Source organism: Oncorhynchus gorbuscha, unplaced genomic scaffold (genome assembly GCF_021184085.1).
Source record: "Oncorhynchus gorbuscha isolate QuinsamMale2020 ecotype Even-year unplaced genomic scaffold, OgorEven_v1.0 Un_scaffold_1565, whole genome shotgun sequence".
Classification (NCBI taxonomy): Eukaryota; Metazoa; Chordata; class Actinopteri; order Salmoniformes; family Salmonidae; genus Oncorhynchus; species Oncorhynchus gorbuscha.
In genome coordinates, this window is record NW_025746304.1 from 92,863 (window position 1) to 120,433 (window position 27,571).

General features: G+C 50.6%; 1 protein-coding gene across 1 annotated transcript in view; it reads right to left on the reverse strand.

The window, feature by feature from the left end:
- Positions 1 to 24,480, reverse strand: part of LOC124023249 (receptor expression-enhancing protein 3-like) — a gene marked incomplete at its 5' end in the record, with an annotated part of 30,973 nt that extends 6,493 nt beyond the window's left edge. The window contains 6 exons of the mRNA XM_046337784.1: positions 1,119 to 1,136; positions 7,379 to 7,516; positions 14,795 to 14,912; positions 15,173 to 15,293; positions 20,262 to 20,338; positions 24,408 to 24,480. Of these exons, the coding sequence (XP_046193740.1) occupies positions 1,119 to 1,136; positions 7,379 to 7,516; positions 14,795 to 14,912; positions 15,173 to 15,293; positions 20,262 to 20,338; positions 24,408 to 24,480 (545 nt within the window). The remainder of the gene's footprint in view (positions 1 to 1,118; positions 1,137 to 7,378; positions 7,517 to 14,794; positions 14,913 to 15,172; positions 15,294 to 20,261; positions 20,339 to 24,407) is intronic.
- Positions 24,481 to 27,571: the final 3,091 nt, after the last annotated feature.

The following is a 27,571-nucleotide window of genomic DNA, read 5'->3' on the forward strand; positions in this document are numbered from 1 at the left end:
TATCATATGTACTGACTGTGGCTGTTCTATCATCACTGGGCTATGACCCCTACTAACTGACTGTGGCTGTTCTGTAATACCATCACTGGGCTATGACCCCTACTAACTGACTGGGGCTGTTCTGTAATATCACTGGGCTATGACCCCTACTAGCTGACTGGGGATGTTCTGTAATATCACTGGGCTATGACCCCTACTAACTGACTGGGGATGTTATGTAATATCACTGGGCTATGACCCCTACTAACTGACTGGGGATGTTCTGTAATATCACTGGGCTATGACCCCTACTAACTGACTGGGGCTGTTCTGTTCTGTAATATCATCACTGGGCTATGACCCCTACTAACTGACTGGGGCTGTTCTGTAATACCATCACTGGGCTATGACCCCTACTAACTGACTGGGGATGTTCTGTAATACCATCATTGGGCTATGACCCCTACTAACTGACTGGGGCTGTTCTGTAATACCATCATTGGGCTATGACCCCTACTAACTGACTGGGGCTGTTCTGTAATACCATCACTGGGCTATGACCCCTACTAACTGACTGGGGCTGTTCTGTAATACCATCACTGGGCTATGACCCCTACTAACTGACTGGGGCTGTTCTGTTCTGTAATACCATCACTGGGCTATGACCCCTACTAGCTGACTGGGGCTGTTCTGTAATACCATCACTGGGCTATGACCCATACTAAAATAAATATATATATATATATCATTTAGCAGACGCTTTTATCCAAAGCGACTTACAGTCATGTGTGCATACATTCTACGTATGGGTGGTCCCGGGGATCGAACCCACTACCCTGGCGTTACAAGCGCCATGCTCTACCAACTGAGCTACAGAAGGACCACAACTGACTGGGGCTGTTCTGTAATACCATCACTGGGCTATGACCCCTACTAACTGACTGGGGATGTTCTGTAATACCATCACTGGGCTATGACCCCTACTAACTGACTGGGGCTGTTCTGTAATACCATCACTGGGCTATGACCCCTACTAACTGACTGGGGCTGTTCTGTAATACCATCACTGGGCTATGACCCCTACTAACTGACTGGGGCTGTTCTGTTCTGTAATACCATCACTGGGCTATGACCCCTACTAGCTGACTGGGGCTGTTCTGTAATACCATCACTGGGCTATGACCCCTACTAACTGACTGGGGCTGTTCTGTAATACCATCACTGGGCTATGACCCCTACTAACTGACTGGGGCTGTTCTGTAATACCATCACTGGGCTATGACCCCTACTAACTGACTGGGGCTGTTCTGTAATACCATCACTGGGCTATGACCCCTACTAACTGACTGGGGCTGTTCTGTAATACCATCACTGGGCTATGACCCCTACTAACTGACTGGGGCTGTTCTGTAATACCATCACTGGGCTATGACCCCTACTAACTGACTGGGGCTGTTCTGTAATACCATCACTGGGCTACGACCCCTACTAACTGACTGGGGCTGTTCTGTAATACCATCACTGGGCTATGACCCCTACTAACTGACTGGGGCTGTTCTGTAATACCATCACTGGGCTACGACCCTACTAACTGACTGGGGCTGTTATGTAATATCATTACTGGGCTACGACCCCTACTAACTGACTGGGGCTGTTCTGTAATACCATCACTGGGCTATGACCCCTACTAACTGACTGGGGCTGTTCTGTAATACCATCACTGGGCTATGACCCCTACTAACTGACTGGGGCTGTTCTGTAATACCATCACTAGGCTATGACCCCTACTAACTGACTGGGGCTGTTATGTAATATCATTACTGGGCTACGACCCCTACTAACTGACTGGGGCTGTTATGTGTTGTGAGTCACAACAGCTGACATTCTACCAGCCTCCACCAGGGGGCAGCAGTAACATAGTAACAGCCTCCAGTCCTCCTCTCCTTTGTTCCTGTAGTCACATCTGCTCTCCATTCTAGAAAGATCCTTGGGATCTGGAGCCACTATTAACTCTACAAGGCTGTTCATATTTGTTTGAGGATTTAAACTTTCAGCAACCTAAGAAATGTGTTTTTTTATGCTAGCCTTCACACAGTCCAAGGCAAACTGGTATCAGATGAAGCTATTGAGCCCTATTGGTTGACAGCTGTTTTAGGAGAAATATGTAATTCTCCACATCAGATATCATTTTCCTAGTAGGACAAAGGTGAGGAGCCCATTCAATTCATCCCACTAATGATTTATTTATCTGTCTTCTAGCATACCTCTGACTGGTCATGGCTGAGCTAGTCCAGAACAGCCCAGAACAGTCCAGCCCAGAGCAGTCCAGCCCAGAGCATACTTGCGTGATGACGAGTAATGTGACTATCCCTCCCTGAGAACAGAACCAACCCCTCCCTGTACTGATCCTCTGTCAACCTGAGGTGAACAGAACCAACCCCTCCCTGTACTGATCACTGATCCTCTGTCAACCTGAGGTGAACAGAACCAACCCCTCCCTGTACTGATCCTCTGTCAACCTGAGGAGAACAGAACCAACCCCTCCCTGTACTGATCCTCTGTCAACCTGAGGAGAACAGAACCAACCCCTCCCTGTACTGATCAACCTGAGTAGAACAGAACCAACCCCTCCCTGTACTGATCCTCTGTCAACCTGAGTAGAACAGAACCAAGCCCTCCCTGTACTGATCCTCTGTCAACCTGAGTAGAACAGAACCAACCCCTCCCTGTACTGATCAACCTGAGGAGAACAGAACCAACCCCTCCCTGTACTGATCCTCTGTCAACCTGAGGAGAACAGAACCAACCCCTCCCTGTACTGATCCTCTGTCAACCTGAGGAGAACAGAACCAACCCCTCCCTGTACTGATCCTCTGTCAACCTGAGGAGAACAGAACCAACCCCTCCCTGTACTGATCAACCTGAGTAGAACAGAACCAACCCCTCCCTGTACTGATCAACCTGAGAAGAACAGAACCAACACCTCCCTGTACTGATCCTCTGTCAACCTGAGGAGAACAGAACCAACCCCTCCCTGTACTGATCAACCCGAGGAGAACAGAACCAATCCCTCCCTGTACTGATCAACCTGAGGAGAACAGAACCAACCCCTCCCTGTACTGATCCTCTGTCAACCTGAGTAGAACAGAACCAACCCCTCCCTGTACTGATCCTCTGTCAACCTGAGTAGAACAGAACCAACCCCTCCCTGTACTGATCCTCTGTCAACCTGAGGAGAACAGAACCAACCCCTCCCTGTACTGATCAACCTGAGAAGAACAGAACCAACCCCTCCCTGTACTGATCCTCTGTCAACCTGAGTAGAACAGAACCAACCCCTCCCTGTACTGATCAACCTGAGGAGAACAGAACCAACCCCTCCCTGTACTGATCAACCTGAGTAGAACAGAACCAACCCCTCCCTGTACTGATCCTCTGTCAACCTGAGGAGAACAGAACCAACCCCTCCCTGTACTGATCCTCTGTCAACCTGAGGAGAACAGAACCAACCCCTCCCTGTACTGATCCTCTGTCAACCTGAGGAGAACAGAACCAACCCCTCCCTGTACTGATCCTCTGTCAACCTGAGGAGAACAGAACCAACCCCTCCCTGTACTGATCCTCTGTCAACCTGAGTAGAACAGAACCAACCCCTCCCTGTACTGATCCTCTCAACCTGAGGAGAACAGAACCAACCCCTCCCTGTACTGATCCTCTGTCAACCCGAGGAGAACAGAACCAACCCCTCCCTGTACTGATCCTCTGTCAACCTGAGGAGAACAGAACCAACCCCTCCCTGTACTGATCCTCTGTCAACCTGAGTAGAACAGAACCAACCCCTCCCTGTACTGATCCTCTGTCAACCTGAGTAGAACAGAACCAACCCCTCCCTGTACTGATCCTCTCAACCTGAGGAGAACAGAACCAACCCCTCCCTGTACTGATCCTCTGTCAACCTGAGGAGAACAGAACCAACCCCTCCCTGTACTGATGCTCTGTCAACCTGAGTAGAACAGAACCAACCCCTCCCTGTACTGATCAACCTGAGTAGAACAGAACCAACCCCTCCCTGTACTGATCCTCTGTCAACCTGAGGAGAACAGAACCAACCCCTCCCTGTACTGATCCTCTGTCAACCTGAGTAGAACAGAACCAACCCCTCCCTGTACTGATCCTCTCTCAACCTGAGGAGAACAGAACCAACCCCTCCCTGTACTGATCAACCCGAGGAGAACAGAACCAATCCCTCCCTGTACTGATCCTCTGTCAACCTGAGGAGAACAGAACCAACCCCTCCCTGTACTGATCCTCTGTCAACCTGAGGAGAACAGAACCAACCCCTCCCTGTACTGATCAACCTGAGGAGAACAGAACCAACCCCTCCCTGTACTGATCCTCTGTCAACCTGAGGAGAACAGAACCAACCCCTCCCTGTACTGATCAACCTGAGGAGAACAGAACCAACCCCTCCCTGTACTGATCAACCCGAGGAGAACAGAACCAACCCCTCCCTGTACTGATCAACCTGAGGAGAACAGAACCAACCCCTCCCTGTACTGATCCTCTGTCAACCTGAGGAGAACAGAACCAACCCCTCCCTGTACTGATCCTCTGTCAACCTGAGGAGAACAGAACCAACCCCTCCCTGTACTGATCCTCTGTCAACCTGAGGAGAACAGAACCAACCCCTCCTGTACTGATCCTCTGTCAACCTGAGGAGAACAGAACCAACCCCTCCCTGTACTGATCCTCTGTCAACCTGAGGAGAACAGAACCAACCCCTCCCTGTACTGATCCTCTGTCAATCTGAGGAGAACAGAACCAACCCCTCCCTGTACTGATCCTCTGTCAATCTGAGGAGAACAGAACCAACCCCTCCCTGTACTGATCAACCCGAGGAGAACAGAACAAACCCCTCCCTGTACTGATCCTCTGTCAACCTGAGGTGAACAGAACCAACCCCTCCCTGTACTGATCAACCTGAGTAGAACAGAACCAACCCCTCCCTGTACTGATCAACCTGAGTAGAACAGAACCAACCCCTCCCTGTACTGATCAACCTGAGGAGAACAGAACCAACCCCTCCCTGTACTGATCCTCTGTCAACCTGAGGAGAACAGAACCAACTCCTCCCTGTACTGATCCTCTGTCAACCTGAGGAGAACAGAACCAACCCCTCCCTGTACTGATCCTCTGTCAACCTGAGTAGAACAGAACCAACCCCTCCCTGTACTGATCAACCTGAGGAGAACAGAACCAACCCCTCCCTGTACTGATCCTCTGTCAACCTGAGGAGAACAGAACCAACCCCTCCCTGTACTGATCCTCTGTCAACCTGAGGAGAACAGAACCAACCCCTCCCTGTACTGAATCAACCTGAGGAGACACTACATAGGGAATAGGGTCAACCAGAAAGGAACCACCACATCTGAGCTTGCAACTGGTCACACTACATGAATAGGGTGCACTACATAGGGAATAGGGTGCAGAAAGGAACCACCACATCTGAGCTTGCAACTGGTCACCTACATAGGGAATAGGTGCACTACATAGGGAATAGGGTGCACTACATAGGGAATAGGGTGCAGAACGGTTGTCTAGCAGTGATCAACAACCAATTCGAAAGAGCATGAAGCAGTTTGAAAATAATAGAAATGGGCAAATGTTGTACAATCCAGGTGTGCAAAGCTCTTAGAGACGAATAGCTGGAATCACTGCCAAAGCTCTGAGAGACTAACAGCTGGAATCACTGCCAAAGCTCTGAGAGACGAACAGCTGGAATCACTGCCAAAGCTCTTAGAGACTAACAGCTGGAATCACTGCCAAAGCTCTTAGAGACTAACAGCTGGAATCACTGCCAAAGCTCTGAGAGACAGAACAGCTGGAATCACTGCCAAAGCTCTGAGAGACCAAACAGCTGGAATCACTGCCAAAGCTCTGAGAGACTAACAGCTGGAATCACTGCCAAAGCTCTGAGAGACAGATCACTGCCAAAGCTCTGAGAGACTAACAGCTGGAATCACTGCCAAAGCTCTGAGAGACGATCACTGCCAAAGCTCTGAGAGACTAACAGCTGGAATCACTGCCAAATCTCTGAGAGACCAACCCCTCCCAAAGCTCTGAGAGACTAACAGCTGGAATCACTGCCAAAGCTCTTAGAGACTAACAGCTGGAATTACTGGCTCATAGGCACCCTACATCCTATAGAGGACACTGCTTTAGACCAGGGCTCATAGGGAGGGTTAACCCCCATGTTACTCATAGGGAGGGTTAACCCCTGTTGATCCTCACAGGGAGGGTTAACCCCTGTTACTCACAGGGAGGGTTAACCCCTGTTACTCACAGGGAGGGTTAACCCCTCCCTGTTGACTCACAGGGAGGGTTAACCCCCCTGTACTGATCAGCTCTAGGGAGGGTTAGCCAAAGCGTTACTCATAGGGAGGGTTAACCCCTCCCTGTACTGATTACTCACAGGGAGGGTTAACCAACCCCTCCCTGTACTACTCACCTAGGGAGGGTTAACCCCGTTACTCTAGGGAGGGTTAACCCTCCGTTACTCACCTAGGGAGGGTTAACCCCCTGTACTACTCAACCTAGGGAGGGTTAACCCGCCTTACTCATAGGGAGGGTTAACCCCTCCCGCATTACTCAACCTAGGGAGGGTTAACCCTGTACTGTTACTCATAGGGAGGGTTAACCCTCCGTTACTCATAGGGAGGGTTAACTCCCTGTTACTCACAGGGAGGGTTGACCCTGTTACCTAGGGAACAGGGAGGGTTAACCCTCCGTTACTCATAGGGAACAGGGAGGGTTAACCCGTGTTACTCATAGGGAACAGGGAGGGTTAACCCGTGTTACTCATAGGGAACAGGGAGGGTTTGTTACTCATAGGGAACAGGGAGGGTTAAGCTGTTACTAATAGGGAACAGGGAGGGTTAACCCGCTTACTAATAGGGAACAGGGAGGGTTAACCTGCGTTATAATAGGGAACAGGGAGGGTTAACCCTCTGTTACTAATAGGGAACAGGGAGGGTTAACCCTCCGTTACTAACCTGAGGGAACAGGGAGGTACGTTACTAATAGGGAACAGGGAGGGTTAACCCACGCACTACTAATAGGGAACAGGGAGGGTTAAGCGTTACTAATAGGGAACAGGGAGGGTTAACCCTGTGCTACTCAACACAGACCCAGCTATAGAGGATGTTTGAGGAAGGTGGAGACCAGAGTCTTACTGTGGTATAATTGGCTTGCTCTTCAGATCAATGATTAACAGACCAGTGGAAGCTACTTGGTGATGGGTTCATGTAAGGACCTGTGCGTGTGTGTGTGTGTGTGTGTGTGTGTGTGTGTGTGTGTGTGAACATGTCCTACCTGTCCTGTCGGTAACAGTTTGAATCACTGGCGAGCGCCCTCCTGCTCACGGCAGGGTTGCCGGCATGGGCTGTATAGATCTGATTGGCTGCTGCGTCGTCGAGGGGTATCTGAGTCAGGTCGTGCATACTGAAGCTCCTCAGCTTCTCTGTGATCGCCCCTGGCCCTACACACACACACACACCACACACACACACACAGCGTCACCACAGGGATAACACTGTCCTCTAAACGGTTAGACCCTCTCCTCATGACATCATGGCTCCAGTATCTTACTGTGCTCCACAAAATACAGTAACATGCTGAGGGAGTGTTTGTGTTCTCACAGTAACATGCTGAGGGAGTGTTTGTGTTGTTGTGTTCTGACACAGTGCATACTGAGGGAGTGTTTGTGTTCTCACAGTAACAGGCTGAGGGGAGTGTTTGTGTTCTGACACAGTAACATGCTGAGGGATGTTTGTGTTCTGACACAGTAACATGCTGAGGGAGTGTTTGTGTTCTGACACAGTAACAGGCTGAGGGAGTGTTTGTGTGTTGTGTTCTGACACAGTAACATGCTGAGGGACTGTTTGTGTTGTTGTGTTCTGACACAGTAACATGCTGAGGGAGTGTTTGTGTTGTTGTGTTCTGACACAGTAACATGCTGAGGAGTGTTTGTGTTCTGACACAGTAACATGCTGAGGGAGTGTTTGTGTTGTGACACAGTAACATGCTGAGGGAGTGTTTGTGTTCTGACACAGTAACATGCTGAGGGAGTGTTTGTGTTCTGACACAGTAACATGCTGATTGGGGAGTGTTTGTGTTCTGACACAGTAACATGCTGAGGGAGTGTTTGTGTTCTGACACAGTAACATGCTGAGGGAGTGTTTGTGTTCTGACACAGTAACATGCTGAGGGAGTGTTTGTGTTCTGACACAGTAACATGGCTGAGGAGTGTTTGTGTTCTGACACAGTAACATGCTGAGGGAGTGTTTGTGTTGTTGTGTTCTGACACAGTAACATGCTGAGGGAGTGTTTGTTGTTGTGTTCTGACACAGTAACAGGCTGAGGGACTGTTTGTGTTGTTGTGTTCGGACACAGTAACATGCTGAGGGAGTGTTTGTGTTCGGACACAGTAACATGCTGAGGGAGTTTTGTGTTCTGACACAGTAACATGCTGAGGGAGTGTTTGTGTTCTGACACAGTAACATGCTGAGGGAGTGTTTGTGTTCTGACACAGTAACATGCTGAGGGAGTGTTTGTGTTCTGACACAGTAACATGCTGAGGGAGTGTTTGTGTTCTGACACAGTAACATGCTGAGGGAGTGTTTGTGTTCTGACACAGTAACATGCTGAGGGAGTGTTTGTGTTCTGACACAGTAACATGCTGAGGGAGTGTTTGTGTTCTGACACAGTAACATGCTGAGGGACTGTTTGTGTTGTTGTGTTCTGACACAGTAACATGCTGAGGGAGTGTTTGTGTTGTTGTGTTCTGACAGACAGTAACAGGCTGAGGGAGTGTTTGTGTTCTGACACAGTAACATGCTGAGGGAGTGTTTGTGTTCTGACACAGTAACATGCTGAGGGAGTGTTTGTGTTCTGACACAGTAACATGCTGAGGGAGTGTTTGTGTTCTGACACAGTAACATGCTGAGGGAGTGTTTGTGTTCTGACACAGTAACATGCTGAGGGAGTGTTTGTGTTCTGATACAGTAACATGCTGAGGGAGTGTTTGTGTTCTGACACAGTAACAGGCTGAGGGAGTGTTTGTGTTCTGACACAGTAACATGCTGAGGAGTGTTTGTGTTCGGACACAGTAACATGCTGAGGGAGTGTTTGTGTTCTGACACAGTAACATGCTGAGGGAGTGTTTGTGTTCTGACACAGTAACATGCTGAGGGAGTGTTTGTGTTCTGACACAGTAACATGCTGAGGGAGTGTTTGTGTTCTGACACAGTAACATGCTGAGGGAGTGTTTGTGTTCTGACACAGTAACATGCTGAGGGAGTGTTTGTGTTCGGACACAGTAACATGCTGAGGGAGTGTTTGTGTTCTGACACAGTAACATGCTGAGGGAGTGTTTGTGTTCTGACACAGTAACATGCTGAGGGAGTGTTTGTGTTCTGACACAGTAACATGCTGAGGAGTGTTTGTGTTCTGACACAGTAACATGCTGAGGGAGTGTTTGTGTTCTGACACAGTAACATGCTGAGGGAGTGTTTGTGTTCGGACACAGTAACATGCTGAGGGAGTGTTTGTGTTCTGACACAGTAACATGCTGAGGGAGTGTTTGTGTTTGTGTAAAACGACTACATAAGTTAAATTCCTAGAATCTATTCAGTGTTAATCATTGTGTTTTCAAACAGCTTATGACAACGCAGAACCTTTTCCATAACAGAACTGGGGAACAGACAGGATGTGTACTATCATGAAGAGAACATTAGTGGTTGTGTGTGCAGCACAGCTTGACAACATCACAGAAAATACCAAAAAGATAAAAGCCTAGCAAACGCCATAAAAAACGATGAATAGGTGAATCTATGAATGATCTGAGTAGGGCTGGGCGGTATACTGTGTTTAGCGATATACCGGTATTGATGCACGGACTGGTTTGGGTTTTTAACTTTACCTTCTATCCCAGGTATTTGAATGTTTGACTTGTTAAATGTGATGGCAGTGTGTAACGTCCATGTGTTCCTCGCTCTTCCGCTTCCGCACACACCAAGCCCCGCCCCATGTCATTCAAGGAGCGCATTGGATGTTCCTCAACCACGTGACCCGTGTGTTCAGTCTGCCTGGTCAATGCAGCACAAGTAACACTGTTGACGACAACAATGCTCCCTTTGCTTCTTAATATATAAATCTACTAGCGTTCTATAATTACACTATTAGCTTGTTTTTCTTTTCTTAGTAAGTTGTTCCTAAATCTTGTTAGCCGCTAATTGTTAGCCACTAATGCTAATCGCTAGCTAGCTAATAAATGTACTGCGTAAGAGCAAACGTAACTTAGCGAGCGAATACAGCCTGATAATACCAGTGATTGTGTAGGCCTAAATCAGCATGTTGTTTGTGCAACAGTGTCTTATAAATTAAAGAGGTAAACGCAAAGCAAGAATATGTTAGCTACATGAAGTAGTTATGACAACACGTTCAATCTAGCCAAAGATTATAGGATCCCCCAGGAAACACTTATCAACACATTAGTTCCTACCCTGCCACAACAACTCCCTGGGGGCAATTTCATTCGTTGTCTCAGTCAAACACTGTATTAAAAGTGCCCAATTATATTTTTACTATATAATTATAATATACATTCTATTCCCATGATTCCCAAGTGTTTCACTCTAAATCTCAAGTCAAATTGCAACATTTGGTTAAAAATAAGGCCCAGATGACTTGCCCATATAATGCAGGCCTACAGGACAGTGTGGAAATTCTCAATATGCAGAAATTGAATTTACAAAGAAATTGCTATAATCGTGATATGTATCATTATTGGGATATGTGAGATTTTGGCCATAATCGCCCAGCCCTAGATCTGAGGTATTTCTTCATGCTACAGTAAAATATATCTCTATCATTATTACCTCAGAGAGCTGCCACTAGTAGTGCTGTGCCCCTAGAGACAGACTGCATGTCAGACAAGATTGGTAGAAAGACAGATCAACACCAACGTTAGACCACAGTCAGGAGGACAGGAAAACAGGACAAAAAGAATAGACTAGGAGGAGGGGAAAAGTAGAGCCATAGAAGACCTGATCAATTGGCTGGTTTGATAGAGTCAGAGTAGAGTCATAAAATATATGTATTTACAAGCTCCAGGAAGAGACAGTGAGAGAGGCTGCTGGATGCAGAGTCAAGGTTATATGCGGTTTCTGACTTTGTGTTGAGAGATAGGACATAGAAAGAAGGCAGCCTATTGTTTTATCCAGGCCTGGACCGAGGTTCTGTCCCAGCTAGCATGCTCTGGTTGTTTATCCAGGCCTGGACCGAGGCTCTGTCCCAGCTAGCATGCCCAGGTTGTTTATCCAGGCCTGGACCGAGGCTCTGTCCCAGCTAGCATGCTCCGGTTGTTTATCCAGGCCTGGACCGAGGCTCTGTCCCAGCTAGCATGCTCCGGTTGTTTATCCAGGCCTGGACCGAGGCTCTGTCCCAGCTAGCATGCTCCGGTTGTTTATCCAGGCCTGGCCGAGGCTCTGTCCCAGCTAGCATGCTCCGGTTGTTTATCCAGGCCTGGACCGAGGCTCTGTCCCAGGCTCTGTCCCAGTTAGCATGCTCAGGTTGTTTATCCAGGCCTGGACCGAGGCTCTGTCCCAGCTAGCATGCTCCGGTTGTTTATCCAGGCCTGGACCGAGGCTCTGTCCCAGCTAGCATGCCCAGGTTGTTTATCCAGGCCTGGACCGAGGCTCTGTCCCAGCTAGCATGCCCAGGTTGTTTATCCAGGCCTGGACCGAGGTTCTGTCCCAAATCTGTTTCCCCACCCCAGGTTTCAGATTTCTGCCTATTTTCTTCTCGCAAAAATCACACTAATAGAAGAAAACCTTTTGGATGTTCTTAGTCCATAATGTGGAGACCACTTTGGAGGTCTGGGAAAAATCTAAGAAATATGCAAATTTATTTGGTGTTGATACCCTTTAATTCAAGTGCAAGAAACTTGTATAGTTAGCGGTGTTCCTGTAGCAAATAATCATCTCATTCTGGCAGGTAGGCAGAGGCTACTTTGTAGTTAACATTTAATAGAAACATTTGGGTTTTTTGGAAAGCCTTTCCATCTACCAGAAGACGGTTATCATAAATTGCGTCAACGCTAACAGGTAGACACACACACTGGGACATTCCTGTGTCCTTCCAGAAAGTTGTAGGAAAATACCAAATCACTGATACATTTTGTTCATATGTTTTGATTAACTGGGTTCAAACTAATATATGTTTTCTACTAAATTCAATACATTTAGTTGATTTCCTACTAAGGTCAACACATTTTAGATTATTGTTGAATTCCGTTTTAAAATGTCTATTTCGTGATTCCGTCCTCATGGCAGACTTTATAGGGCTCAACACTAGCATGTTCCTATTGTTAGTCACAACCAGTCAGCCACCGGACACAATACCAGCACATCAATCAGATCAGTCAGGCTTCAACAGACAATACCGATGCCTCCATGGAACTCTCTGTCTCTGAAGCAACAACAGTTCTATTAAGAGTAGAGAAGGAGAACAGACAGACCGAAGCCTCCATGGAACTCTCTGTCTAACAACAACAGTCCTATTAAGAGTAGAGAAGGAGAACAGACAGACCGAAGCCTCCATGGAACTCTCTGTCTCTGAAACAACAACAGTTCTATTAAGAGTAGAGAAGGAGAACAAACAGACCGATGCCTCCATGGAACTCTCTGTCTCTGAAGCAACAACAGTCCTATTAAGAGTAGAGAAGGAGAACAGACAGACCGATGCCTCCATGGAACTCTCTGTCTCTGAAGCAACAACAGTCCTCTTAAGAGTAGAGAAGGAGAACAAACAGACCGATGCCTCCATGGAACTCTCTGTCTCTGAAACAACAACAGTCCTATTAAGAGTAGAGAAGGAGAACAGACAGACCGATGCCTCCATGGAACTCTCTGTCTCTGAAGCAACAACAGTCCTATTAAGAGTAGAGAAGGAGAACAGACAGACCGATGCCTCCATGGAACTCTCTGTCTCTGAAGCAACAACAGTCCTATTAAGAGTAGAGAAGGAGAACAAACAGACCGATGCCTCCATGGAACTCTCTGTCTCTGAAACAACAACAGTTCTATTAAGAGTAGAGAAGGAGAACAGACACGAGTCCCTCTGTGTTGAATCCTGATGACACAGCCCAGGGACTGGCACCTGCTGCTCTGCGCATGGCTGTTAGCCCAGGGACAGACACGTGCTGCTCTGCGCATGGCTGTTAGCCCAGGGACTGGCCCGTGCTGCTCTGCGCATGGCTGTTAGCCCAGGGACTAGCCCGTGCTGCTCTGCGCATGGCTGTTAGCCCAGGGACTGGCCCGTGCTGCTCTGCGCATGGCTGTTAGCCCAGGGACTGGCCCGTGCTGCTCTGCGCATGGCTGTTAGCCCAGGGACTGGCCCGTGCTGCTCTGCGCATGGCTGTTAGCCCAGGGACTGGCCCGTGCTGCTCTGCGCATGGCTGTTAGCCCAGGGACTGGCCCGTGCTGCTCTGTGCATGGCTGTTAGCCCAGGGACTGGCCACGTGCTGCTCTGTTGCAGGGACTGGCCCGTGCTGCTCTGCGGCTGTTAGCCCAGGGACTGGCCCGTGCTGCTCTGCGCATGGCTGTTAGCCCAGGGACTGGCCCGTGCTGCTCTGCGCATGGCTGTTAGCCCAGGGACTGGCCCGTGCTGCTCTGCGCATGGCTGTTAGCCCAGGGACTGGCCCGTGCTGCTCTGCGCATGGCTGTTAGCCCAGGGACTGGCCCGTGCTGCTCTGCGCATGGCTGTTAGCCCAGGGACTGGCCCGTGCTGCTCTGCGCATGGCTGTTAGCCCAGGGACTGGCCCGTGCTGCTCTGCGCATGGCTGTTAGCCCAGGGACTGGCCCGTGCTGCCTGCGCATGGCTGTTAGCCCAGGGACTGGCCCGTGCTGCTCTCATGTCCTTTGCCCAGGGACACGTGCTGCCCTTAACATGGCTGTTAGCCCAGGGACTGGCCCGTGCTGCCCTGCACATGGCTGTTAGCCCAGGGACTGGCCCGTGCTGCCCTGCACATGGCTGTTAGCCCAGGGACTGGCCCGTGCTGCCCTGAGCATGGCTGTTAGCCCCGTGCTGCCCAGCATGGCTGTTAGCCCAGGGACTGGCACGTGCTGCCCTGTGCATGGCTGTTAGCCCAGGGACTGGCACGTGCTGCCCTGTGCATGGCTGTTAGCCCAGGGACTGGCACGTGCTGCCCTGTGCATGGCTGTTAGCCCAGGGACTGGCACGTGCTGCCCTGTGCATGGCTGTTAGCCCAGGGACAAAACATTTTCCGCACGTGCTGCCCTGTGCATGGCTGTTAGCCCAGGGACTGGCACGTGCTGCCCTGTGCATGGCTGTTAGCCCAGGGACTGGCACGTTTGCCCTGTGCGTGCAGCCCTGGCACGTGCTGCCCTGTGCATGGCTGTTAGCCCAGGGACTGGCCCGTGCTGCTCAATAGAGAATCTCACACACACGTTTCTTTAACAGACACGTTTCCACGTCAGTCCTTCAACAGACACGTTTCCACGTCAGTCCTTCAACAGACACGTTTCCACGTCAGTCCTTTAGACAGACACGTTTCCACGTCAGCCCTTTAACAGACTCTTTATCCAGAGCGACTTATTTAGGGCATTCATCTTAAGAGAGCTAGGTGGGACAACCACATATCACAGTAAGTACATTTTCCCTCAAAGTATCATATTAGCAAAGTCAGAGCCAGTAACAAGGGGTGGTGGTGGGGGGGAGACGAGTCGTGCAGTACTTGCCTTGACAGCTGCGGAGACAGCTGCAGTAGCAGCTATACTTAGGCCCTGCTTGCCGAAGGTCACCATGGTCTCGTAGCTACGCTCCTTGGCCTGGACAATGTACTCATCTATCTCCTGGTGACAACAACCGTTACAGAGACAAACAGAGAGTCAGTTCACAGAATAACAACTATAGTATGCAACAACATGTCAAAAACCCATGACAACACAAAAGCTAAATATCTTGTCATCAACTGACAGCAGATCATTTTACGTGTCAGCCAGCTTTCTTAGTAGAAGGAATAAAAACAGACATAGGATTGAAACGTAGTCTTCTGTTTGACTAGGCTTCATATTCAATACACAGTTTAAAGTGCTCAGTCAGTCAGTCTTACCCTCTCTCTTGAGGACAGTAGAGGATGGAGACACTTCCGGTAGATGAGACTAGCTCCTCTGGTGTAGGGAGACAGCAACCAGATAACAAATGCTATCTTAATCTCATAGTACAAGGGGAACCTAGAGAGAGACACCACATTACAGTATTAACCTAGAGAGACCAGATATCTCATAGAACAGGGGGAAACTAGAGAGAGAGAGAGAGACCAGATATCTCATAGTACAGGGGGAACCTAGAGAGAGAGAGACCAGATATCTCATAGTACAGGGGGAACCTAGAGAGAGAGACCAGATATCTCATAGTACAGGGGGAACCTAGAGAGAGAGACCAGATATCTCATAGTACAGAGGGAACCTATAGAGAGACCAGATATCTCATATTACAGGGGGAACCTAGAGAGAGAGAGACCAGATATCTCATAGTACAGGGGGAACCTAGAGAGAGAGAGACCAGATATCTCATAGTACAGGGGGAACCTAGAGAGAGACCAGATATCTCATAGTACAGGGGGAACCTAGAGAGAGAGAGACCAGATATCTCATAGTACAGGGGGCACCTAGAGAGAGAGAGACCAGATATCTCATATTACAGGGGGAACCTAGAGAGAGAGAGACCAGATATCTCATATTACAGGGGGAACCTAGAGAGAGAGAGACCAGATATCTCATATTACAGGGGGAACCTAGAGAGAGAGAGAGACCAGATATCTCATAGTACAGGGGGAACCTAGAGAGAGAGAGACCAGACCAGATATCTCATATTACAGGGGGAACCTAGAGAGAGAGAGACCAGATATCTCATATTACAGGGGGTTAGACCAGATATATATTCAGGGAACGTTAGAGAGAGAAGACCAGATATCTCATATTACAGGGGGAACCTAGAGAGGAGAGACCAGATATCTCATAGTACAGGGGGAACCTAGAGAGAGACCAGATATCTCATATTACAGGGGGAACCAGGAGAAAGACCAGATATCTCATATTACAGGGGGAAAGAGAGAGACCAGATATTAGGGAAAGGGGGAACCTAGAGAGAGGAGACCAGATATTCATATTACAGGGGGAACCTAGAGAGAGACCAGATATCTCATATTACAGGGGGAACGTTAGAGAGAAAGAGACCAGATATCTCATATTACAGGGGGTTAGAGAGAAGACCAGATATCTCATAGTACAGGGGGAACCTAGAGAGAGACCAGATATCTCATAGGAAAGGGGGAACCTTAGGAGAACCAGATATCTCATATTACAGGGGGAACCTAGAGAGAGAGAGACCAGTTATAGGAAGGGGGAACCTAGAGAGAGAGAGACCAGATATCTCATAGTACAGGGGGAACCTAGGGAACCAGATATCTCATAGTACAGGGGGAACCTAGGGAAGAGACCAGATATCTCATATTAGGGTTAGAGGAAAGGATATCTCATAGTTAGGGGAAACTTAGCGTTAGGGAGACCAACGTTAGTACAGGGGGAAGGGTTAGAGAGAGACCAGATATCTCATAGTACAGGGGGTTAGGGAAAGGCTTAGAGTTAGAGAGAGAGAAGATATCTTAGTACAGGGGGAACCTAGAGGAGAAGGATATCTCGTTACAGGGGGAAAGGCTTAGCGAGGGACCAGATATCTTAGTACAGGGGGAACCTAGAGAGAGACCAGATATCTGGGTTACAGGGGGAAAGGGTTAGACCAGATATCTCATAGGAAAGGGGGAACCTAGAGGAACCAGATATCTATATTACAGGGGGAAAGAGAGAGACCAGATATCTCAGGGAAAGGGGGAACCTAGAGAGAGACCAGGGTCTATAGTACAGGGGGAGAAGGGTTAGACCAGATATCTCAGGGAAAGGGGGAACCTCAGAGGAAAGATATTCATAGTACAGGGGGAACCTAGAGAGTTAGACCAGATATCTCAGGGAAAGGGGGAGCGTAGAGGAAGAGGATATCTCATAGTACAGGTGAGTGTTAGGAACGAGGGTTAGATTAAGGTTAGGGAAATTCAGGTTAGCGTTAGGGAAAGGCATTGGGTTACGGTCAGGGAAAGGGTTAGGGTTAGCGTTAGGGAAAGGCATTGGGTTACGGTCAGGGAAAGGGTTAGCGTTAGGGAAAGGCATTGGGTTACGGGTAGGGAAAGGGTTAGCGTTAGGGAAAGGGTTAGCGTTAGGGAAATTAGGGAAAGGGGGTTAGGGAAAGCGTTAGGGAAAGGCATTGGGTTACGGTTAGGGAAAGGGTTAGCGTTAGGGAAAGGGTTAGCGTTAGGGAAAGGGTTAGCGTTAGGGAAAGGGTTAGCGTTAGGGAAAGGGTTAGCGTTAGGGAAAGGCTTAGCGTTAGGGAAAGGGTTAGCGTTAGGGAAAGGGTTAGCGTTAGGGAAAGGCTTAGCGTTAGGGAAAGGCTTAGCGTTAGGGAAAGGCTTAGCGTTAGGGAAAGGCTTAGCGTTAGGGAAAGGGTTAGCGTTAGGGAAAGGGTTAGCGTTAGGGAAAGGCAGTTTTAGGGAAAGGGTTACGGTTAGGGAAAGGGTTAGCGTTAGGGAAAGGGTTAGCGTTCAGGGAAAGAGTTAGCGTTAGGGAAAGGGTTAGCGTTAGGGAAAGGCATTTAGGGAAAGGGTTAGCGTTAGGGAAAGGGTTAGCGTTAGGGAAAGGGTTAGCGTCAGGGAAAGGGTTAGCGTCAAGGAAAGGCATTGGGTTACGGTTAGGGAAAGGGTTAGCGTCAGGGAAAGGGTTAGCGTCAGGGAAAGGGTTAGCGTCAGGGAAAGGCATTGGGTTACGGTTAGGGAAAGGGTTAGCGTCAGGGAAAGGGTTAGCGTCAGGGAAAGGCATTGGGTTACGGTTAGGGAAAGGGTTAGCGTCAGGGAAAGGGTTAGCGTCAGGAAAGGGTTAGCGTCAGGGAAAGGGTTAGCGTCAGGGAAAGGGTTAGCGTCAGGGAAAGGGTTAGCGTCAGGGAAAGGGTTAGCGTCAGGGAAAGGGTTATCGCGTCAGGGAAAGGGTTAGCGTCAGGGAAAGGGTTAGCGTCAGGGAAAGGGTTAGCGTCAGGGAAAGGGTTAGCGTCAGGGAAAGGGTTAGCGTCAGGGAAAGGGTTAGCGTCAGGGAAAGGCATTGGGTCACGGTTAGGGAAAGGGTTAGCGTCAGGGAAAGGGTTAGCGTCAGGGAAAGGGTTAGCGTCAGGGAAAGGGTTAGCGTCAGGGAAAGGGTTAGCGTCAGGGAAAGGGTTAGCGTCAGGGAAAGGGTTAGCGTTAGGGAAAGGGTTAGCGGTAGGGAAAGGCATTGGGTTAGGGAAAGGTTATTGGGTTAGGTCACGGTTAGGGAAAGGGTTAGCGTTAGGGAAAGGGTTAGCGTCAGGGAAAGGGTTAGCGTCAGGGAAAGGGTTAGCGTCAGGGAAAGGGTTACGGTTAGCGTTAGGGAAAGGGTTACGGTTAGCGTTAGGGAAAGGGTTACGGTTAGCGTTAGGGAAAGGGTTGGCATTGGGTTACGGTTAGGGAAAGGGTTAGCGTTAGGGAAAGGGTTAGCGTCAGGGAAAGGCATTGGGTTAGCGTTAGGGAAAGGCATTGGGTTAGCGTTAGGGAAAGGGTTAGCGTCAGGGAAAGGGTTAGCGTCAGGGAAAGGGTTAGCGTCAGGGAAAGGGTTAGCGTCAGGGAAAGGGTTAGCGTCAGGAAAGGGTTAGGAGGGAAAGCACGGTTAGGGAAAGGGTTAGCGTTAGGGAAAGGGTTAGCGTCAGGGAAAGGGTTAGCGTCAGGGAAAGGGTTAGCGTCAGGGAAAGGGTTAGCGTCAGGGAAAGGGTTAGCGTCAGGGAAAGGGTTAGCGTCAGGGAAAGGGTTAGCGCCAGGGAAAGGCATTGGGTTACGGTTAGGGAAAGAGTTAGCGTTAGCGTCAGGGAAAGGCATTGGGTTACGGTTAGGGAAAGGGTTAGCGTTAGGGAAAGGGTTAGCATCAGGGAAAGGGTTAGCGTTAGGGAAAGGCATTGGGTTACGGTTAGGGAAAGAGTTAGCGTTAGCGTCAGGGAAAGGGTTAGCGTTAGGGAAAGGGTTAGCGTTAGGGAAAGGGTTAGCGTTAGGGAAAGGGTTAGCGTTAGGGAAAGGGTTAGCGAAAGCCATCCACTGCTATTCATTTTCTGCCAGTCAAACATACACTGCCTAAATCCTATTAACCAGCCGACATGACGCTCCTCATTAAATCTGAACAACAAATTTATAAGACTGAATCTTAATTAAATCTCATTAAGCCTGGATTGTTGTCGGCATAGCATGCTTCTGTCTGTATTAAGGCAACAGTGAGGTATGTAGTCAGTCTCACCAGGGGAAAGGGAGGTCAGGAAAGTCAGTCTCCCCAGGGAAAGCGAGGTCAGGGAAAGTCTCCCCAGGAAACAGCGTTAGGTCTGGGAAAGTTAGTCTCCCCAGGGAAAGCGAGGTCAGGGTAGTCAGTCTCCCAGGCTACAGCGAGGTCTGTAGTCAGTCTCCCCAGGCTACAGCGAGGTCAGGGAAAGTCAGTCTCCCCAGGCTACAGCGAGGTCTGTAGTCAGTCTCCCCAGGCTACAGCGAGGGTCTGTAGTCAGTCTCCCAGGCTACAGCGAGGTCTGTAGTCAGTCTCCCAGGCTACAGCGAGGTCTGTAGTCAGTCTCCCAGGCTACAGCGAAAGGTTAGTCAGTCTCCCAGGCTACAGCGAGGTCTGTAGTCAGTCTCCCCAGGCTACAGCGAGGTCTGTAGTCAGTCTCCCCAGGCTACAGCGAGGTCTGTAGTCAGTCTCCCCAGGCTACAGCGAGGTCTGTAGTCAGTCTCCCCAGGCTACAGCGAGGTCTGTAGTCAGTCTTACCAGGCTACAGTGAGGTCTGTAGTCAGTCTTACCAGGCTACAGTGAGGTCTGTAGTCAGTCTTACCAGGCTACAGTGAGGTCTGTAGTCAGTCTTACCAGGCTACAGTGAGGTCTGTAGTCAGTCTCCCCAGGCTACAGTGAGGTCTGTATTCAGTCTCCCCAGGCTACAGTGAGGTCTGTATTCAGTCTCCACAGGCTACAGTGAGGTCTGTATTCAGTCTCACCAGGCTACAGTGAGGTCTGTAGTCAGTCTTACCAGGCTACAGTGAGGTCTGTAGTCAGTCTTACCAGGCTACAGTGAGGTCTGTGATGGTCTCCACTACGGTGTAGAGAGCAAACACAATCCAGTACATCATCCAACGGACCTGTTGGAACAGAGAGAGAGAGATAATCAACACTTCCTACATGTTACAGTATGCTAGACATACACCTGTTGGAACAACAAAGATATACTTTGGAACAGATTTCTTAAATTAAAAGTCACTTAGAGCTGATTGGCTGGTGTTTTACAGTGCTATGTCCAAAAAGAAGCACCAGGGAACTGCAATAAGGTGTGAGCAGCACAGTACAGGACTACAGACCAACAGGACGGCCTACAGGCCAACAGGCCGGCCTACAGGCCAACAGGCCGGCCTACAGGCCAACAGGCCGGCCTACAGGCCAACTGGGGAAGAGACTGAGGAGAGGAGGGAGAGACGGAGGGAGAGGAGGGAGAGACGGGGGAGAGGAGTTAGGGAGGGGAGAGGAGGGAAAGGGGGAGAGGAGAGCGAGACGGGGAGAGGGAGAGCGAGACGGGGAGAGGAGAGCGAGACGGGGGGAGAGGAAAGGGAGACGGGGGAGAGGAGAGCGAGACGGGGAAAGGGTTAGCGAGACGGGGAAAGGGAGCGAGACGTTAGGGAAAGGAGAGCGAGACGGGGAAGGAGAGCGAGACGGGGGAGAGGAGTTAGCGAGACGGGGGAGAGGAGAGCGAGACGGGGGAGGAGGAGAGCGAGACGGGGGAGAGGAGAGCGAGACGGGGGGAAGGGTTAGGGAGACGGGGAAAGAGGTTAGCGAGACGGGGAAAGGGTTAGAGACGGGGAAAGAGAGGAGGGAAAGCGGGGAGAGGGAAAGAGAGAGACAGGGAAAGGGAGAGAGACGGGGAAAGGGAGAGAGGGGGGAGAGGAGTAGGGAAAGACGGGGGAGGGAAAGGGTTAGCGGGGGAGAGGGAAAGGGTTAGCGTTAGGGAAAGGCATTGGGTTAGGACGGGAGAGAGGAGTTAGCGAGACGGGGGAAAGGAGAGAGAGAGGGGGGGAGTTAGGTCAGGAAAGACGGGTTAGAGGAAAGAGAGAGACGTCAGGGAAAGGAGAGACGGGGAGGGGAGAGAGAGAGGGAAAGAGGAGCGTTAGGGAGAGAGAGACGGGGGAGGGAGAGAGAGAGGGAAAGGGGGAGGTTAGGGAAAGAGAGACGGGGGAAAGGGAGAGACGCTAGGGGGGAGGGAGAGAGACGGAGGGAAAGGGGGGAAAGGAAAGGGAGAGACGGGAAAGAGCGTTAGGGAAAGGAGAGTTAGGGAAAGAGTTAGAGTTAGGGGAAAGGGAGAGAGTTAGGGAAAGGGAGAGACGGAGGGTGACGGAGGGAGAGACTGAGGAGAGGGAGACGGAGGGAAAGGGAGAGACGGAGGAAGGAGGGAGAGACGGAGGGAAAGGGGAGCGGAGGAAAGGGAGACGGAGGAGAGGGAGACGGAGGAGAGGGAGACGGAGGAGAGGAGGGAGAGACGGAGGAGAGGAGGGAGAGACGGAGGAGAGGAGGGAGAGACGGAGGAGAGGAGGGAGAGACGGAGGAGAGGAGGGAGAGACGGAGGAGAGGAGGGAGAGACGGAGGAGAGGAGGGAGAGACGGAGGAGAGGAGGGAGAGAGATTCGGGGCCAGGAGAAACGGAGGGACACTGACGGAGGGGGAACGGAGGAGAGGGAGACGGAGGAGAGGGAGACGGAGGAGAGGAGGGAGAGACGGAGGAGAGGAGGAGGGAGAGACGGAGGAGAGGAGGGAGAGACGGAGGAGAGGAGGGAGAGACGGAGGAGAGGAGGGAGAAACGGAGGAGAGGAGGGAGAGATAAAGGAGAGGAGGGAGGAGACAGGAGGAGAGGAGTCTCCCCAGGAGGAGAGGAGGGAGTCAGTCTCCCCAGGAGAGGGTCTGTAGTCAGTCTCCCCAGGGAGACAGCGAGGAGAGTCAGTCTCCCAGGACAGGGAGGTCTGTAGTCAGAGACCAGGGGACAGCGAGGTCTGGAGTCAGTCTCACCAGGGAGAGACGAGGAGAGTCAGGAGACCCAGGAGAGCGAGGGAGTCAGACCCAGGAGAGGAGGGAGTCAGTCTCACCAGGAGAGGAGGGAGAGTCTGGAGGAGTCTCACCAGGGAGAGACGGAGTCTGAGTCAGTCTCGGAGGAGAGGAGGGAGTCAGACGGAGGACAGGAGGGAGTCAGACCAGGCTACAGGAGAGTCTGAGTCAGTCGGACCAGGAGGGAGGTCTGGATTCAGTCTCACCAGGCTACAGAGAGGTCTGGAGTCAGACGGACAGAGGAGGAGACGGAGGTCTGTAGTCAGGGAGACAGGGAGGTCTAGTCAGAGGAGGGTAGTCAGACGGAGGAGAGGAGGGAGTCAGACGGAGGACAGTGAGGGAGAGACGGAGGAGAGGAGGGGAGAGACGGAGGAGAGGAGGGATCCAGACGGAGGAGAGGAGTTGGACAGACGGAGGAGATAATCAAGAGACATGGACAGTATGCTAGGGATAGACCTGTTGGAACAGGAGGGAGAGACTTTGGAACAGAGGAGGGAAAAATCACTTAGAGGATTGGGGAGAGTCGGAGGAGAGGAGGGGAGACTGGAGGAGAGGAGGGAGAGACAGGAGAGGACTACAGACGGAAGAGGAGGGACAGACGGAACAGGAGGGAGAGACGGAGGAGAGGAGGGAGAGGCCGGAGGAGAGGAGAGGGAGAGACGGAGGAGAGGAGGGAGAGACAACAGGAGAGGAGGGAGAGACGGAGGAGAGGAGGGAGAGACGGAGGAGAGGAGGGAGAGACGGAGGAGAGGAGAGGGAGAGACGGAGGAGAGAGAGACGGAGGAGAGAGAGACGGAGGAGAGAGAGACGGAGGAGAGAGAGACGGAGGAGAGGAGGGAGAGACGGAGGAGAGGAGGGAGAGACGGAGGAGAGAGAGACGGAGGAGAGGAGGGAGAGACGGAGGAGAGGAGGGAGAGACGGAGGAGAGGAGGGAGAGACGGAGGAGAGGAGGGAGAGACGGAGGAGAGGAGGGAGAGACGGAGGAGAGGAGGGAGAGACGGAGGAGAGGAGAGAGAGACGGAGGAGAGGGAGACGGAGGAGAGGAGGGAGAGACGGAGGAGAGGGAGAAGGGAGGAGGGAGAGACGGAGGAGAGGGAGAAGGGAGGAGAGGAGGGAGAGACGGAGGAGAGGGAGACGGAGGAGAGGAGGGAGAGACGGAGGAGAGGAGGGAGAGACGGAGGAGAGGAGAGAGAGACGGAGGAGAGGAGAGAGAGACGGAGGAGAGGAGGGAGAGACGGAGGAGAGGAGGGAGAGACGGAGGAGAGGAGGGAGAGACGGAGGAGAGGAGGGAGAGACGGAGGAGAGGGAGAGACGGAGGAGAGGGAGAGACGGAGGAGGAGAGGGAGAGACGGAGGAGGGAGAGACGGAGGAGAGGGAGAGACGGAGGAGAGGAGGGAGAGACGGAGGAGAGGAGGGAGAGACGGAGGAGAGGAGGGAGAGACGGAGGGCTGAGGAGAGGAGGGAGAGACGGAGGGCTGAGGAGAGGAGGAGACGGAGGGAGAGATGGAGGAGGGGGGGGAGAAGGGAGACAGAGGAGAGGAGGGAGAGACAGGAGAGGAGGGAGAGACAGAGGAGAGGAGGGAGAGACAGAGGAGAGGAGGGAGAGACAGAGGAGAGGAGGGAGAGACAGAGGAGAGGAGGGAGAGACAGAGGAGAGGAGGGAGAGACAGAGGAGAGGAGGGAGAGACAGAGGAGAGGAGGGAGAGACAGAGGAGAGGAGGGAGAGACAGAGGAGAGGAGGGGGAGACAGAGGAGAGGAGGGGGAGACCGAGGAAAGGAGAAAGGGCTGAGGAGAGGAGACCGATAATATCCTCATAAAGAACCTCCCCTAAACCTGTTGGCCACACACTCAATATAGCATTCCTGTAAAGCCCCTGCTTGGAGCCCATCCTTCAGTGCCCTGCTGCACGTCTCCACAGATCAGCATGTCAATGTGTTTGTTCCAGTCATAGGCAGTTAACTCCCATTCACATGCCTGGACCTGTCCTCAATACCTTCAGACCAGACATGGGCTGCTTTTCAAACTCATAAAAGACACCCCCACACACACACACACACACACACACACACACACACACACGTATGATGAAATCAATGATGTTGAAATAAGGGTTTTCGTACTTACATATTCCTTGACATTTTTGGTTTTCACTGCTTTGTAGGAATAGTATGCAGGATACAGGGTCCCGAAGACGAGCCTGTGTAGAGACCAGAGAAATATGAAACTATCAGCGTCAAATCATTTACCACCAAGAGAGAACATATAGAAGGACACATTCAGCTAAACTAAAGCAACAACAAGCCAGACACACCGAAAGCATCATAATCACAGGCTGCTAAGAGCTGCTGTAATGAACCAGACTCCGGAGTTTCCTGTAGTCCTCTATGTAGCCTGGTGTTAGGATGTACTACCACTCCCTACACGTGGGGGGAGCTGTGACTGTTTCACAACAGCCTCCTGGGTTTCCTGTAGTCCTCTATGTAGCCTGGTGTTAGGATGCACTACCACTCCCTACACGTGGGGGGAGCTGTGACTGTTTCACAACAGCCTCCTGAACAGAGCCTGGTGTTTGATCCAACATGGGGGGAGCTCTGAATTTCACAACCTGGGTTTCCAAGTCCTTGTCTGGGAGGGAGGGGGGGGGGTTGTAGCCTGGGTTTAGGATGAACACAACCCAGCACCCTACACGTGGATGACTGTGACGCCAGATGTTCACAACAGCCTCCTGAGTTTCCGGATGGCATCCTCTATGTAGCCTGGTGTTAGGATGTACTCCACTACCCCATGAGCTGTGACTGTTTCACAACAGCCTCCTGGGTTTCCTGTAGTCCCTATGTAGCCTGGTGTTAGGATGCAGTCCACTCCCCACATGGGGGAGCTGTGACTGTAGTCCACAAACCCCTGGGTTTCCTGTAGTCCCAAACCCTATGAGCCTGGTGTTAGGATCCACAAACCCCATGACGTGGGGGGAGCTGTGACTGTCCACAACATGAGATTTGATCCAACATGGGCCTTAATTTACAACCTGGGGTCCAAGTTGTCTGGGAAACCCCATGAGCCCTGGGGTTCTCAGGGAGAGAACACAACCCAGCACGCCCCAGTGGATGACCCACGCCAGATGTAAAGCCTACACATGGTTGTATGCCGGATGGCAGTCCATTAACCCCATGAGCTCTTGTCAAAAAGTAGTCCAATAACCCCATGAGCCCCCGTCAAAAAGCAGTCCACTAACCCCATGAGCCCCCGTCAAAAAGCAGTCCACTAACCCCATGAGCCCTCGTCAAAAAGCAGTCCACTAACCCCATGAGCCCTCGTCAAAAAGCAGTCCACAAACCCCATGAGCCCTCGTCAAAAAGCAGTCCACAAACCCCATGAGCCCTCGTCAAAAAGCAGTCCACTAACCCCATGAGCCCTCGTCAAAAAGCAGTCCACTAACCCCATGAGCCCTCGTCAAAAAGCAGTCCACTAACCCCATGAGCCCTCGTCAAAAAGTAGTCCACTAACCCCATGAGCCCTCGTCAAAAAGTAGTCCACTAACCCCATGAGCCCTCGTCAAAAAGTAGTCCACTAACCCCATGAGCCCTCGTCAAAAAGTAGTCCACTAACCCCATGAGCCCTCGTCAAAAAGTAGTCCACAAACCCCATGAGCCCTCGTCAAAAAGTAGTCCACTAACCCCATGAGCCCTCGTCAAAAGTAGTCCACAAACCCTATGAGCCCTGTAAAAGTAGTCCACAAACCCCATGAGCCCTGTCAAAAAGTAGTCCACTAACCCCATGAGCCCTGTAAAAAGCAGTCCACAAACCCCATGAGCCCTGTATGTAAAAGTAGTCCATGTAACCCCATGAGCCCTCGTCAAAAAGTAGTCCACTGGCCCATGAGCCCTCGTAAAAAGTAGTCCATGTAACCCCATGAGCCCTGTATGTAAAAGTAGTCCACTGGCCCATGAGCCCTGTAAAAAGTAGTCCACTATATAGGGAATGCTGCCATATGGGATGTACTCTGTATGTGTTATATATAGGCCCTATGGATTATGTATGATCTGAGACCGGGCTGCAGTGAGGAGTCACGATGCATGCATGTATGTATGCATGTATGCATGTATGTATGCATGTATGCATGTATGTATGTATGCATGTATGTATGTATGCATGTACGTATGTACGTATGTACAATGCAGGTGAAAAATATTCAGACCCCTTGACTTTTTCCACATTTTGCTACGTTACAGCCGCATTAAAAGAAAATATATGTCCCCCCCTCACTTCAATCTACTCATTCCAGGGTTCTCTTTATTCAAGGTCCCTTTATAAAAATGTAGCAAATTGATTCCCTGAAGAATTCACAGTGTTCTGGGGGCAAAGGTGGATCCAACCCAGTACTAGATGGGTGTACCTAATAAACTGGCCAGCGAGCGTATAAGAGTGAAATTCTCTTCCTGTTCGTTTTATGTTTCATGGCCTCTGTCCAGGGATCCACCTCACTCGCCTCCATGACAGAGTTTATTGTGCTGTTGCCATAGAAACAGCAGAGGACTATACAGGGTCTCCAAGAATAGCCGTGGGTTGGCTGTAGTCAGACAGTCCTTTCTCGAAGCCTCCAACAGGGAAGGAAGGAAGGGTGTAATTTGGAAAAGTCCTTCCATGTAACAGCTACTTGTTGAATTAAAACGGTGGTCTGCTTAGTTAATAGGTGCCATTTTTCCTTCAATTTGGCTGCTGTTCTTAAAAATCAGCTGAACCTAGCACCACCCACAACACAGATAGCAGGCAGTAGACACACCACAGAAGTAGATTTACACTGGGAAGAAAACGCCAACGTCCCTTCCTACTGGACAGCAACGACTTAGTCCACCATTTAAAGTAAAGATAATGATAAAGCATATGCATATTATCACACCTCATCTAGTTCTTCCGTTTGAACAGGAGCTGCCCTGCAGGATACCAGGTAATAACGCGGCTACAGACAGGAAGTACCAGGTAATAACACTGCTACATACTGGAAGTACCAGGTAATAACACGGCTACATACAGGAAGTACCAGGTAATAACATACACAGGAAGTACCAGGTAATAACGTGGCTACATACAGGAAGTACCAGGTAATAACACGGCTACAGGAAGTACCAGGAAGTACCAGGTACCAGGTAACACGTGGCTACACACAGGAAGTACCAGGTAATAACACGGCTACATACAGGAAGTACCAGGTAATAACACTGCTACATACAGGAAGTACCAGGTAATAACATGGTTATATACAGGGAGTGTCAAGTAATTGATGTAGATAT